The sequence below is a fragment of the Oncorhynchus tshawytscha genome, linkage group LG30 (genome assembly GCF_018296145.1).
Source record: "Oncorhynchus tshawytscha isolate Ot180627B linkage group LG30, Otsh_v2.0, whole genome shotgun sequence".
NCBI lineage: Eukaryota > Metazoa > Chordata > Actinopteri > Salmoniformes > Salmonidae > Oncorhynchus > Oncorhynchus tshawytscha.
This window is the reverse complement of record NC_056458.1, coordinates 33,498,853-33,515,091: the sequence shown is the minus strand read 5'-3', so window position 1 is coordinate 33,515,091 and position 16,239 is coordinate 33,498,853. Positions and strand designations below refer to the sequence as shown.

General features: G+C 43.8%; 1 protein-coding gene across 2 annotated transcripts in view; it reads right to left on the bottom strand.

The window, feature by feature from the left end:
• Window positions 1–16,239, bottom strand: part of arhgef12b (Rho guanine nucleotide exchange factor (GEF) 12b) — a 113,840-nt gene that overhangs the window by 14,440 nt on the left and 83,161 nt on the right. For both annotated transcript variants that reach the window (XM_024393629.2, XM_024393630.2), the window contains 10 exons: window positions 12,128–12,160; window positions 10,482–10,596; window positions 9,946–10,051; window positions 8,818–9,051; window positions 7,545–7,698; window positions 2,904–2,939; window positions 1,969–2,126; window positions 969–1,115; window positions 593–678; window positions 61–186 (listed from right to left, as the gene is read on the bottom strand). In XM_024393629.2, the coding sequence (XP_024249397.2) occupies window positions 61–186; window positions 593–678; window positions 969–1,115; window positions 1,969–2,126; window positions 2,904–2,939; window positions 7,545–7,698; window positions 8,818–9,051; window positions 9,946–10,051; window positions 10,482–10,596; window positions 12,128–12,160 (1,195 nt within the window). The remainder of the gene's footprint in view (window positions 1–60; window positions 187–592; window positions 679–968; window positions 1,116–1,968; window positions 2,127–2,903; window positions 2,940–7,544; window positions 7,699–8,817; window positions 9,052–9,945; window positions 10,052–10,481; window positions 10,597–12,127; window positions 12,161–16,239) is intronic.

Genomic DNA, 16,239 nt, shown 5'->3' with positions numbered 1-16,239 from the left:
ATTGTGACACAACATGCAACCCATGAACAGTAGAATATAGTATAGTATACTGTGTCGTACCTGCATAAAGGAGGTGAAGCGTTGGTCTTTCTTCTGCCGGGTCTTGATGAGTTCCAGGGCAAAGGGCTGGTTACTGCAGAAGGTACCCACTGCCCGCTTGATCTTCTCCTCCTCGTCATCACTGAACTACACACACGCACAGAGGGACATGGTAACATGCGCGTCCACACACACACAGAGGGACATGGTAACATGCGCGCCCACATACGCACAGAGGGACATGGTAACATGCGCGTCCACACACGCACAGAGGGACATGGTAACATGCGCGTCCACACACGCACAGAGGGACATGGTAACATGCGCGTCCACACACGCACAGAGGGACATGGTAACATGCGCGCCCACATACGCACAGGGGGACATGGAAATGCAGGGACACAGAAAAGGACACAGACACACACACAGCAATGTTAGCAATGGCTTTTGGATGTAATACTCCCCCTCTCCTGCAGTGACTGAAAATATATCCCAAAATGCCAAGAGGGCTCTGGTCAAAAGTAGTGCACTATAAAGGTAAGTCTTCTCTTACCCAAGCTAGTAGATCGTCTCCTATCAGGTCTATCACTGACGTCTCGTTCTTCTTCCGAATGACCGTCATCTGTTCCGTTATCCACACTGTAGGGAGGAAGAGAAAAGTCAGGGAAAAGAGGACATTTGTTTGAGAATAGGTGAATTTCAATGATTTAGGAAGTGAAAATTCTAGTTGTGTAAATTAGCATTATCCCTGAGAGAGGAGTTTGACTGTAGCTTTGAAGAGGAAGCCCCACAGTGAGTACAGCTAGCATTGCACACACACACACACACACACACACACACACACACACACACACACACACACACACACACACACACACACACACACACACACACACACACACACACACACACACACACACACAGTGTACCGTGTAGCTGGACAATCTCCTCTAGGTTAGTGAAGATGTGTTTAATGTCTCCAGGAGGCAGGATGCTGTCTCGGGTTAGTTTCTGGCAGAACACGTTATCCAGCACCTTCAACATCCTCAGGTGTGCCCGCTCTGTGTAGAAGAGCTCTGTGGAGACGCACACATTCAGACCCACAGAATTAAACAGAACACGATAGCTGCCATTATCAGCCCATTCTAAAGCTATGCAGGTCTATGACATCAGCCACTAGTACAGGGTTTCCAAAACTCGGTCCTCCAAGGTGTGCACGTATTGGTTTTTGCCCTAACACTACACAGCTGATTCAAATAATAAACTCATCAAGCTTTGATACTTTGAATCAGCTGTGTAGTGTTAGGACAAAAACCTAAACGTGCACACCTTGGGGTCCTGAGGACCGAGTTAGGGAAACGCTGCTCTATCGTATCTCTATGGTCAAACCGTCATAAGACAGGTGGAACCCATTGTCTTCTGACAGATGGTGCTATTCTAACGCACCCGCAGACGGCTGTCACGCTACCTGATGTAAGACAATGAGGTGGAACCAAGATTTTCATTTGGGATTGAGGCTTGCACATTTCCTGGTATATCAGGATCTACGCAACATAGAATTTGGAGACTTTCCTACGAAAACGTCACACAAACCTTTCGCGACTTGTTGTGGTTTATTTAGCTAGCGGACCCACCATCACTGATAATCATGATGAAAGAGTTCACCACTTGACTTGAATGGACACAGTAGGCTTGGTCATAGACATACTCAAATAGTCAACAAGGTTTAGGTGAGGCTGGGGCGGATAGGATAGGATATAAAGGTATAAAAATGTAAAGGACATATTGTAATACAGCGCATCATATTTGCCATCTCAAAGCTAAACAGTTAGCATGAAACTACTTTGAATATTCAACAGCTATCTATCTGTATGATTGATCCCCAGGCAGCTGTACAGTATGTAGAGCCAAAATGGCCACCGGCCTCACCGTTGATGACTTCCTGTCTTTTGATCTCCTGTGGAGTCAGGCCCGCCAGGACCTCTCGGCTAACCAGCGCCTGCCAGTTGGGAGGGTCCTGCTCGCACTCAATCTCGTTCCCCTGGTCGTCCTCACTCGGCACATCCCCACAGCCTAACCCGTCCATCCTGACATGAAAACAAGAAGTCTCTGATGATGACACCTGGATTGCGTTGATTAGGGCATGAAGTGGCAAAATATTTTGCATCGGAAAATGAAAAAGAGTTTCTTATTGGACAAATGTTCAGATAGTCCAACCCTGTTTCAGTTCATTTTCTTAAGTTTGGTTTAATTGAACTTTTATTTATCCAGGAAGTCCCGTTGAGATCAGAAGACCTCTTTTACAAGAGACCTGGTGCTTAATGAACACGGCCCTGGGCCCAATTAAACAACACTAAAGCGAAACTCTACGATTGAGATCAATGTGTGATTAATTGGGAAAGTTACAGAGTTACTAAGTGCAGATGTCAAGCCTGTAATAAATGGTAGAGAGAGGGGGACCAGTAACTCAATCAATTCTATTCAAAGGTTTTGCCAAAGTTAAGTTCAAGTTTAATCATGTTAATCGTGTTTAATCAATCACAATTGATTCAATTATTTGGGCAACACAAACGTTTTCAATAGCTGGTACTACCGAACAACTGGGGAAAATGAGTTATCATTCATGCCATTCATATGACTACAGAGACAAAAAAACAACAACCGGATCTGTGTTCAAATAGTATTTGAAATGATTTATCCGTACTTGATTGAGCTTGCCTGGCTAAATTGACCAATATAACAGTCCTTAAACTGCAAACCCTGCCCATATGGCGCTCCAGAACAGCTCGATTTCAAATTGTATTTGAACCCAACAACATCAGATGAAATAGACCCCCAAAAAATAAGAATAGAGAAAGACTCACCTCTGGGCTGGTTTCGGCGTGCCTCCCTCTTGAGCCCTGGGGAAAGAAGATCACAGTCCCTGTCAACACACTTTCTGCCATTCACCAAATCCCTCCTTTCAATCCTCCACATCTATCTGAGCAGAGGTCCTAAGGCATAAGTTGGAGAACTCCCCATCTCCAAGTAATACACCATAAGAGGACCTTTCTTTTAATGAGTTTCAATGAGGTCATGAATGATCAGAGAGACAAAGACAGCGATTCAGCAGTGGAGTGCTGTAGCAGCAGCACCCGAACAGAAACGGCTCCGAGGCCTTGAGCAGGATGGCTGGGTAATGGCTGTGTATCCCAACAGCATGGCTGTATGAGACTGCAGACTTTGCGGGCGACTGGTTGTGTCGGGTGAGAACGGATGAGCTTGGCAGTGGACCAACACGGCAGCAAAACATTCTGCCTTGGAAGGCTTTTCCCGGGAGAGCTTGCTCCCTATTCGGAACAATATTTCAGTGATCATGCAATCTCGCTCAGCATAAGATTTAGCTTGCATCCCAGATGCCACCCTATTCCCTATTTAGTGCACTATTTTCGACTAGAGCCCAAAGGGAATTGGGTGCCATTTGGGAGGCAGATTTAGTGTAGATTTGTGTCGACCCAGAGGACAGTCCTGACTCGGATTAAATAAGCCCTTTGAGGTGAAGGGATGGTATATATCAGAGTATCTCAACCCTTGAGCAGATTAGAATATTCACTATGTATTGCTGAAACCATCACATTTGATTACAGCAGATCTGCCCTCTGTATTTCTATGCTGTATATTACTAGCACATTACATGGAGAGGTGCTGTTACCAAGTCAATCAGCCTATCATAGTCACTATAACGTCACTATGTAAACAATAGTATTTTTGAGGGGGGGGGGGTAAACGCTGCTGCAAGCACAGAGATTATCATAAATGATAATCATACAATAACTGTTTCATTCCCTTTTTATCCACCGATTGTAGAATACACTGACTGTACAAAACATTAAGAACACCTGCTCTTTTCATGACACAGACTGACCAGGTGAATCCAGGTGAAGCTATGATCCCTTATTGATGTCACTTGTTAAATGCACTTCAATCAGTGTAGATGAAGAGGAGGAGACAAGTTAAAGAAGGATTTTTAAGCCTTGAGACAATTGAGACATGGATTGTTTGTATGTGCTATTCAGAGGGTGAATGGGCGAGACAAAAGATTTTAGTGCCTTTGAACGGGGTATGGTAATAGGTGCCAAGCGCAACGGTTTGAGTGTAGAACTGCAATGCTGCTAGGTCTTTCATGCTCAAAAGTTTCCAGAGTGTATCAAGAATGATCCACCACCCAAAGGACATCCAGCCAACTTGACACAACTGTGGAAAGCATTGGAGTCAACATGGGCCAGCATCCCTGTGGAACGCTTTCAACACCTTGTAGAGTCCATGCCCCAATTGAATTGTTCTGAGGGCACAAAAGGGTGCAACTCAATAATAGGAAGGTGTTCCTAACGTTTTGTACACTGAGTGTACATCGATGAATGTTCTTGCTTACCTCATAGTTTAGTTTTAAAACGCTTGCTGAACAAATTCATGTAAAATAGGTTGATTAAGTCAATTGTCCTCAATGGTCTCGTAGCTTGAATTTAGAACGACAATGGCCACAGCCTGAATTAGGTCAAATCAAATTTTATTTGTCACATACACATGGTCAGCAGATGTTAATGTGAGTGTAGCGAAATGCTTGTGCTTCTAGTTCCGACCATGCAGTAATATCTAACAATTTCACAACAACTACCTTATACACACAAGTGTAAAGAAATGAATAAGAATATGTACATAAAAATATATGGATGAGCGATGGCTGAACGGCATACGCAAGATGCAGTAGATGGTATAGAGTACAGTATATACATATGAGATGAGTAATGTAGGGTATGTAAATATTATATAAACTGGCATTGTTTAAAGTGGCTAGTGATACATTTATTACATCCAATTTTTAATTATTAAAGTGGCTAGAGATGAGTCAGTATGTTGGCAGCAGCCACTCAATGTTAGTGATGGCTGTTTTACAGTCTGATGGCCTTGAGATAGAAGCTGTTTTTCAGTCTCTCGGTCCCAGCTTTGATGCACCTGTACTGACCTCGCCTTCTGGATGATAGCGGGGTGAACAGGCAGTGGAGGAACTTAAAACTTTCCACCTTCTCCACTACTGTTCCGTCGATGTGGATAGTGGGCTGCTCCCTCTGCTGTTTCCTGAAGTCCACGATCATCTCCTTTGTTTTGTTGACATTGAGTGTGAGGTTATTTTCCTGACACCACACTCTGAGGGCCCTCACCTCCTCCCTGTAGGCCGTTTCATCATTGTTGGTAATCAAGCCTACCACTGTAGTGTCGTCTTTAAACTTGATGATTGAGTTGGAGGCGTGCATGGCCACGCAGTCATGGGGGAACAGGGAGTACAGGAGAGGGCTGAGAAGGCACCCTTGTGGGGCCCCAGTGTTGAGGCTCAGCAGGGTGGAGATGTTGTTTCTTACCCTCACCACCTGGGGGTCGGCCCGTCAGGAAGTCCAGGACCCAGTTGCACAGGGCGGGGTCGAAACCCAGGGTCTCGAGCTTAATGACGAGTTTGGAGGGTACTATGGTGTTAAATTCGGAGTAGTCAATGAACTGCATTCTCACATAGGTATTCCTCTTGTCCAGGTGGGTTAGGGCAGTGTGCAGTGTGATTGCGATTGCGTTGTCTGTGGACCTATTGGGGCAGTAAGCAAATTGGAGTGGGTCTAGGGTGTCAGGTAGGGTGGAGGTGATATGGTCCTTGACTAGTCTCTCAAAGCACTACATGATGACGGAAGTGAGTGCTACAGGGCGATAGTCATTTAGCTCAGTTACCTTAGCTTTCTTGGGAACAGGAACAATGGTTGCCCTCTTGAAGCATGTGGGAACAGCAGACTGGGATAAGGGTTGATTGAATATGTCCGTAAACACACCAGCCAGCTGGTCTGTGCATGCTCTGAGGACGCGGCTAGGGATGCCATCTGGGTCGGCAGCCTTGCGAGGGTGAACACGTTTAAATGTTTTACTCATGTTGGCTGCAGTGAAGGAGAGCCCACAGATTTTGGAAGCTGGCCCTGTCGGTGGCACTGTATTGTCCTCAAAGCGAGCAAAGAATTTGTTTAGATTGCCTGGGAGCAAGACATCGTGGTCCACGACGAGGCTGGTTTTCTTTTTGTAGTCCGTGATTGTAGTCCATTGAATTGCGACTCACGGAATCAGCGTATTCATCAATGTTATTGTCTGACGCTATGTGGAACATATCTCAGTCCACGTGATCGAAGCAATCTTGAAGCGTGGAACCCGATTAGTCGGACCAGCGTTGAACAGACCTGAGCACGGCCGTTTCCTGTTTTAGTTTCTGTCTATAGGCTGGGAGCAACAAAATGGAGTCGTGGTCAGATTTTCCGGGGGAGGGCTTTGTATGCGTCTCGGAAATTTGAATAACAATGATCCAGGGTTTTGCCAGCCTGGGTCGCGCATTCGATATGCTGATACAATTTAGGGAGCCTTGTTTTCAGATTAGCCTTGCTAAAATCCCCAGCTACAATAAATGCAACCTCAGGATATGTGGTTTCCAGTTTACATAGAGTCCAATGAAGTTTGTTCAGGGCCGTTGATGTGTCTGCTTGGGGGGGATATACATGACTGTGATTCTAATCGAAGAGAATTCTCTTGGTAGATAATGAGGTCGACATTTGATTGTAAGGAATTCTAGGTCAGGTGAACAAAGTGACTTGTATGTTGTTATGATCACACCACGTCTTGTTAATCATAAGGCATCCCCCGCCATTCTTCTTACCAGAGAGATGTTTGTTTCTGTCGGCGCGATGCGTGAAGAAATCAGGTGGTTGTACCGACTCTGATAACGTATCCCGGGAAAGCCATGTTTCCGTGAAACAGAGAATATTACAATCTCTGATGTCTCTATGGAAGGCAACCCATGCTCGGATTTCGTCTACCTTGTTGTCAAGAGACTGGACATTGGCGAGTAGTATATTCGGGAGCGGTGCGTGATGTGCCCATCTACGGAGCCTGACCTGAAGACCACTCCGTCTGCCCCTTCTGCGGCGCAGTTGTTTTGGGTCGCCGGCTGGGATCCGATCCATTGTCCTGGGTGGTGGACCAAACAGAGGATCCGCTTCTGGAAAGTCGTATTCCTGGTCATAATGTTGGTGAGTTGACGTTGCTCTTATATCCAATAATTCCTTCAGGCTGTATGTAATAAAAACTTAAGATTTCCTGGGGTAACAATGTAAGAAATAATACATAAAAAAACAAAATACTGCATAGTTTCCTGAGAACGCGAAGCGAGGCGGCCATCTCTGTCGGCGCCAGAAGTTTATAACTTCAACTGTCTAGGAAGGGCCACTGGCCATGATTCCACACCCCTATGTTTATACACCCGCTTCATATTAAGTTGTATATTTAGCAAAGTCTAATCAACACCTAGCTGTGTATATTCCACTGAAGATTGTTATAACAAGAGGTACACTATCAAAGTGTATCGCCTCTGTGGCCTGTGTGGTCTAACAGAGTCTGCATGGGTTCGAATCTGACCCCTGAGACCATGAATTTGTTCCCGCCCTTACCTGTCACTTTCACGCTCCTCCTCCTGTAATTGGTCCAGGGTGCAAGGGCTGAAGTCAAAGTGGGTGCTGGTTAGGTGGACCATCCCGTCCAGGGTGTCGCCCGAGTGGAGCCCGTCGGTGCTCAGTCTGGGCAGGGCAGAGGAGGGAGTGAGTCCTGGAGAGGAGAGAACAAAATAGGAGGAGAGGTCTGGGGTTGTAAGTAAAAAGTATCTCAGAGTAGGAGTGCTGATCTATGATCAGGTCCCCATTGTCCATGTAATCTTATTTTCGTTGTGATCTAAAAGACAAGACCGATCCTAAATCAGCATTTCTACTCTAAGACACTTGATACATATGACCCCAGAGGCAGGCTCTTACATTAGAACAATCCAAGGTTAATGGGCTAATGTCCCTCTCCAGGTGGATTAATAATGTTCCATTCAATTCTACCAAGGCTTATCTCCTTCTCCAGGTGGATTAATGAAGTTCAATGACATTTTAGCAGGGTGAATGTCCCTCTCCATGTGAATTAATAAAGTTATATTCTACGTCCAACCAGAGCCAATATGGTCCTAAGCAATATGGCGAAGGCTCACGTAAGTTTCTTCATTCTGAAGGTCAAACAAGATCTCCATGGAAGAGAAGTGCGTAAGTCAACAGTTGTCTTATCGTGCGGTGGAACAAGCTCAAGACTAGAGATACGCTATAGTCTAAAAGCAGTGCAAAAATAATATCTGCACTACACACAGCAGATGTTTCAAAAAGAAAATAGAGAGGGGTCGTTTCGACAGATCATATGCAGACAAAGCCTAGACGACGTTCTGAAAACAAGGCCTTCCCCCAATTAGGAATAAACAAGAAAAAGCCAAAGAAAGCAATTGTGTTCCAGAAGGCTGGGCCACTGTAAGCCGGGCTAAGCCAGTGTAAAAGAGTCCTGACAACAAAAGCCAAGGAGAAAACATGTCTGAGAGGAGGGAAGTGGATGACAGAACAAAAGCAAACAGACAACGTGGGGAGGAAAGAAAGCGAGGAAGCCAGCTTGGAGGGAAAACATGAAGACAGAAAGAGAGAGCGAGAGAGAGTGAGAAAAGAGAATTGGTAATACTGAATGAGGTGAGTCCACCCCTCAAATATATAGCTATTTGAGTATTTGGAAAAGCACTAAAGCGCTATACTGTATGACACAATTCTTTACCTTCTATCATTATTTGAGATAAGTGGAGAGGAAAAGGCAGATATGAAGAAACAGTAAGGAGGAAAGGCATAGGTTGGGGGAGAGAGGACGGGTCCTTACCCGAGTCAGAGTCGCGTCCCGTCGGGTCGGAGCCCTGGCTGGCTGGGGCACTGTGGGGGGGCGGTGCGATGTAGGCCAAGGGGTGGGTGGCCGCGTCAGAGCCTGGATCGCTGAATTGGCTGCGGGCACGGATGCCGCCTGCCGAGAATTCTGGTTGCTCGAAGACGCTGAGGGCGGGCTGGGAGAGCTGCTTCTGGGGGCCCCGATGCTTGTTCAACTCCATGGCCTTACTGACTACACACACAGATATAAGCCAAACGAGAGTCAGTAGCTCACACAGCCATGCACAGCCACACTATCTCCAAACCCAGAGCTCAGGGAGAAAGAAGGAGCAGCAGCTATGAAGAGGGAGGGGGCTTGAGACAAACCACAGTGGCTTGGCTGATACAATACAGATATAGATCAACTAGATCTACTAGATTGGCCAATTGGTTGAGAACGGCAAAGTAGCAATGTTATGACAAAATGGTCCATATCTTCCTGATTTCTAAATGGACATCTGATCAAATGAAAAGGAGCAGTATGGAAGTACAGATGTATTTATCTCAATATGAAATCATAAAAAAATGTAAATCATCACACTGATTAAGTGCAATACTTATTATACTTGTAAAAATGTTTTAGTCATGATACATAAATGTCTCCCAAGGCTCTTTGAACATGTAAATGAGTGTGTGTGTAAGTCTAATATGTGTATATCTATGGAGGGAGCAGCACAACGTAATGGGGAGCTGGCCCACACAACTCCAGACAGGCACTTCCTGTTGCGGAAGTCCACAATCTCCTTACAGAACTGGATGTGAGATGTAATGTGTCTGAGCCTGAACACAACACCACTAGCTTCTGTCCTCAGTGCAATACCAGGGCTATACATTCCCTTGAACTAAGTTCAAATATCCACACCTGCATACTACTGGTGATGTATTGGACATGCATATTAGGTAAATGCTAGTGTGGATATTGGCACATAGGGATGTGCGTTGTTATTGTTGTATATAAAACAGTGTCACTACAGAGCCTGTTACACATCTCAAACTAACCATTCCCGTTTTGTTTTGCGTTCCACACTGGCACACTAGGAGGGAACTGTTAAGTGTACTACGTCCATTTGTACTCTTCCACACTTACTTGAAGCTGAGTCCACGCGGCTGGGCCGCCGAGGAGGGCCGAGGATGCTGGGAAAGCGAGGCTTCTTCACCTTCTCCTCCCCCTCTTTCTCAGGTTTGATGCTCTTCTGCTCCACCGAACAAAACACATACAAACTGCCCAGTCAGAGAATTTAAAACGGGGTCACTTTCAGTAGGCAAATGTTGTAGAACGTTGAAGATAGACATGTCATGAATAGAGCTGCCGTGATTCCTTATTATACATATTCTACATGTCAATGAGGCATGTTTGTTTTATGCTATTTTTATCTGGAAGTTGCACAATATGGTTCCCTACTGAACGCTACCCTGGAAAGCTGCTAACAAGTGAGACACTATGTTACCAAGAAAAAACTCATACTAAGAAGTAAAACGGTGCCGCTGTGTGAAGAAACTGAATAATTTATGCTACGTTAAATTAGAATTCCTACAAACTGTAAAAGACCCCGGTATTGTGCTCAAATACATCATTGATGCATCAAGCTGGTTGTGTACAGTATGTGTGTGTGTGTGTTGTACCTTGATCTTGGGCAGGAAGTTGATGCGGACTCGTTTGGGCTCTAGGCTACGTGGTTCCTTTACTTTCACCCCCAGGTGTTTCATATAGGTGAGGATGACATACTGCATAGTAGTGCTGCAACACAATACACTATTTATTAATTGTTTATATTACCATTAACCCAGTACAGCCCACTTTATAAAATCATTTAAATCATCATATTGATGATATTATTATACTTAGAAAAACAGTTAAGTCATGATACATAAATGTCTCCCAAGGCTCTTTGAAAACAGTAATTCTAATAGGACACATGTTATCAATCACTAGAGGCACATGTGAGGAAAATCGAATGAAAAGGTTAGGAAACTGACCTAATCAGTTTTTACTAATCGCCCTATTCCATTCATATTATCAGAACAGGGTCGTGTTAATTAGGGTGTGTAAAGGAAAACATTTTGCAACTAAAAACAAAAATATTTTTTTCACAAGACCAGGTAGTCCCTCCCCACATCGGTCTGTTTTCTACCATTTGGTACTAATGAACACCACCCTGGCACAACTCAAAGTGTGTAGTACCACAGATCTCCAACAGATGGAGGCAGATGACACTTTTTAAAACTTGTATTTAACCTTTTAGTTAACTAGGCAAGTCATTACGCTATGACGTAATGGCAGACACGATGCGTCCTAAATGGCACCCAATTTGGTAGTGCATAATAGTGCATAATATAGAGAATAGGGTGCCAGTTAGGTTACTGAATATGTGTCCCATGTCACTTCAACAGCTCTTCTCACAGCATGGATAGAAACAACATGCTGATGGAATTCACATATTAGAAATATGCAGCCACAACATGAGCCATTCCCCAAATAGACCACACAACATTGTGCATGCACGCACGCACACACCATCTGTCCTAGCACAGAGAAGAAGACCCCTTAGTCAGAACAGAACGCCGGTTAGCCATATGGGATATGAACCACTATCATATAATCTGTGTGCTAACTACATGCGACTGAAAATAGTGGAAAGAAATGGTTTAGAGTATTAAACCAAGAGAACATAATTCCAATACGCGTGGACTTCCGATCAGGACTGTATACACAAAGCATCTGATAGTAGGTGTGGTGATCTAGGATCAGGTCCCCCCTGTGAATATAATAATAAACATCAACCAAAAGGGGAAATGATCTTAGATCAGCACTCCTACTCCGACAGGTTATGTGAATACAGGCCCAGATAGTGTGGGTGTTTCACCTCGACCTTCACAAGTAATTGAACTCATACACAACCACTGTGTGACCACACACACTCACTTGAATTCATTCAACAATCAACACGCTACTTCCCCAGCAAATGTTCTAAACTCTAGTATGAGAACAGACCTATCCTCGTCAAATTCTGACATTAGGGTGGTTAGTTACTTTAACATCAGGGGTCGGCAACAGGTGGTCCGCAGGGAATTTTTGGGGCCCTCAAGCAAAACAGGAAATCTGTATCTCAGGTACGAAATAATCATTTTCAAATACAATCTCCTATTGAGCTTAGTTGTGGCCAATATGCAGTGTACAAATTATTATAATTATGTTGCCTCCCCCCCAACCATCCACTGACAAAAATCTAGTTGCCAACCCCTGCTTTAGATAAAAAATCCCCCCTTACCACTTCTCCTCTTCTGTGGGCTGTGACGTCAGCCTGGAAGAAGAGAAACAAATAATAGGGTTAAGTGACACACACACGTGTAAGCGCGCGCACATGCACACACACAACAATAAGCAGTTTCACTTCTACTTCAAATAGACAAATGTGTAGTCTGCTTGTATAATGGTAATGCAGTTCTGTGAAGTTGGTGCTACACATTGGATCTCGTCACGGTATCTCTGTGCATTCAAATTGCCATAGATAAAATACATTTGTGTTCATTGTCCGTAAATTTATGCCTGCTCATACCATAACCCCACCGCTGCAATGGGGCATTCTGTTCACAACGTTGACATCAGCAAACCGCTCACCCACACAACGCTATACACATGGTCTGCAGTTGTGAGGGGGTGTTACTGCGAAATTCTCTAAAACAACATTGAAGGCGGCTTATGGTAGAGAAATGATCAATGAATTCTCTGGCAACAGCTTTGGTAGACATTCATGCAGTCAGCATACCAATTGTACGCTCCCTCAGAACTTGAGACATCTGTAGCATGGTGTTGTGTGACAAACCTGCACATTTTAGAGTGGCCTTTTATTGTCCCCAACACAAGGTGCACCTGTGTAATGATCATGTTATTTAATCAGCGTATTGATATGCCACACCTGTCAGGTGCATTGATTATCTTGGCAAAGGAGAAGTGCTCACTAACAGGGAATAAGCTTTTTGTGCATATGGAACAATTCTGGTATCTTTTATTTCAGGTTATGAAACCAACACTTTACATGTTGTTATTTTTTTGCTCAGTGTAGAATAATGTAGGATCTCTGTGATGCTTAGGTTTTTTTCTGTTATCAAAAAACTCTAAAAGGCCCAAAATATTCACAAGGCAATTTCAAAAGGCCAAAATCTGCATGTGCTTGCACATGTCAAAACATTGGTAACTAGTAGCTACAGTCTATCCCGGAACGGCTTAAACCTTCACACTGGCATCAACACTAAACAGGTGAGTGCAGGTAAGAGAGACGGTCTTGGGAGAGTGAGATGATATCAGTGGTCTTGAAATTACGAGTGTGTGTCTCTGTCTGTCTCTGTCATCTGTCTTTGTATGTCTGTCTGTCTGTGTCTGTGTGTTTGAGAGAGAGAGCGATAATATCTAACTTGTATCTCTCTTAATCCCTGTAATCTGTACAGTTTGGCGTGTTTGAGGCCCAGAGAGCGGAGACACGCAAGCACTCACTGACCTGGAAATAATTCCCAGAAATGGCATGTGTATGTGGCTCCACAAACACGGTAACTGGAACAACAGAGTGGTTCCATGTAATTTCAGTAAGCCATGACACCTAGGGACCGCACAGTTATTCTTATATTTTAATATCCCAACAGACGTTAGATTTCGAATAATTGCGAGAGTATTCAGATTTCTTTTTAATCATAAGTCTATTTCAACAAGGACAAGTATTTGTCTAAATTAAGTATGTGACATTGCTACACACAAGGACATACCATGACATTAGACATTATTAATTCAATAAAAAAAAAACGTTTCAATTCATTTGTATGATGTGTGCCCCATAAAATGACATAGCATAGTAGCCTACACAGGCTTCACATGTTTGTTGTTATTGTCGGCCATTCAAAATGGCACTGTCTACAGTCAGTGGCTCCATGTGTACTAAGCAATGTGGGAGATCTCTAATCAATGCAACATGGAATTACAATTACTTTTTATTTAACCCTTATTTTACCAGGTAGGTTGACTGAAAACACATTCTCATTTACAGCAACGACCTGGGGAATAGTTACAGGGGAGAGGAGGGGGATGAATGAGCCGATTGGAAGCTGGGGATGATTAAGTGGCCATGATGGTATGAGGGCCAGTTTGGGAATTTTAGCCAGGACACCTGGGTTAACACCCCTACTCTTACGAAAAGTGCCATGGGATCTTTAGTGACCTATTTAACATCCCATCCAAAAGATGGCACCCAACACAGGGCAATTTTTTATGTTTTTAGACCAGAGGAAAAAGAGTGCCTCCTTCTGTCCCTCCAACACCACTTCCAGCAGCATCTAGTCTCCAATCCAGGACCAACCCTGCTCAGCTTCAGAAGCAAGCCAGCAGTGGGATGCAGGGTGGTATGCTGCTGGCCAATTACAGTATTAAGTTAGTTAAATGAGATGGAGAAAGCTATAACTAAAAGAAACTATCAGGTAGGCTGTTGTTTAACAGCCTATCAGGCCAATCTTGATGTGATTGGCCTGACTGAAACATGGCTTAAGCCTGATGAATTTACTGTGTTAAATGAGGCCTCATCTCCTGGTTACAATAGTGACCAGATCCCCCATGCATCCCGCAAAGGAGGAGGTGTTGCTAACATTTACGATAGCAAATTTCAATTTACAAAAAAACCCTAAGTTTTCATCTTTTGAGCTTCTAGTCATGAAATCTATGCAGCCTACTCAATCACTTTTTATAGCTACTGTTTACAGGCCTCCTGGGCCATATACAGCGTTCCTCACTGAGTTCCCTGAATTCCTATCGTACCTTGTAGTCATAGCAGATAATATTAACATTTTTGGTGATTTTAATATTCACATGGAAAAGTCCACAGACCCACTCCAAAAGGCTTTCGGCGGCATCATCGACTCAGTGGGTTTTGTCCAACATGTCTCTGGACCTACTCACTGTCACAGTCATACTCTGGACCTAGTTTTGTCCCATGGAATAAATGTTGTGGATCTTAATGTTTTTCCTCATAATCCCGGACTATCGGACCACCATTTTATTACATTTGCAATCGCAACAAATAATCTGCTCAGACCCCAACCAAGGAGCATCAAAAGTCGTGCTATAAATTCACAACACAAAGATTCCTTGATGTCCTTCCAGACTCCCTCTGTCCACCCAAGGACACCAGAGGACAAAAATTAGTTATCCACCTAACTGAGGAACTCAATTTAACCTTGCGCAATACCCTAGATGCAGTTGCACCCCTAAAAACTAAAAACATTTCTCATAAGAAACTAGCTCCCTGGTATAAAGAAAATACCTGAGCTCTGAAGCAAGCTTCCAGAAAATTGGAACGGAAATGGCGCCACACCAAACTGGAAGTCTTCCGACTAGCTTGGAAAGTTGGTACCATGCAATATCGAAGAGTCCTCACTGCTGCTCGATCATCCTATTTTTCCAACTTAATTGAGGAAAATAAGAACATTCCGAAATATATTTTTGATACTGTCGCAAACCTAACTAAAAAGCCGTATTCCCCAAGGGAGGATGGCTTTCACTTCAGCAGTAATAAATTCATGAACTTCTTTGAGAAAAAGATCATGGTCATTAGAAAGCAAATTACGGACTCCTCTTTAAATCTGCGTATTCCTCCAAAGCTCAGTTGTCCTGAGGCTGCACAACTCTGCCAGGACCTAGGATCAAGAGAGGCACTCAAGTGTTTTAGTACTATATCTCTTGATACAATGATGAAAATAATCATGGCCTCTAAACCTTCAAGCTGCATACTGGACCCTATTCCAACTACACTACTGAAAGAGATGCTTCCTGTGCTTGGCCCTCCTATGTTGAACATAATAAACGGCTCTCTATCCACCGGATGTGTACCAAACTCACTAAAAGTGGTAGTAATAAAGCCTCTCTTGAAAAAGCCAAACCTTGACCCAGAAAATATAAAAAACTATTGGCCTATATCGAATCTTCCATTCCTCTCAATTTTTTTTTGAAAAAGCTGTTGCACAGCAACTCACTGCCTTCCTGAAGACAAACAATGTATACGAAACGCTTCAGTCTGGTTTTAGACCCCATCATAGCACTGAGACTGCACTTGTGAAGGTGGTAAAATTACCTTTTAATGGTGTCAGACCGAGGCTCTGCATCTGTTCTTGTGCTTCTAGACCTTAATGCTGCTTTTGATACCATCGATCACCACATTCTTTTGGAGAGATTGGAAACCCAAATTGGTCTACACGGACAAGATCTGGCCTGGCTTAGATCTTATCTGTCGGAAAGACCAGTTTGTCTCTGTGAATTGTTTGTCCTCTGACAATTCAACTGTAAATTTCGGGGGTTCCTCAAGGTTCAGTTTTAGGAGCACTATTGTTTTCACTATATATTTTA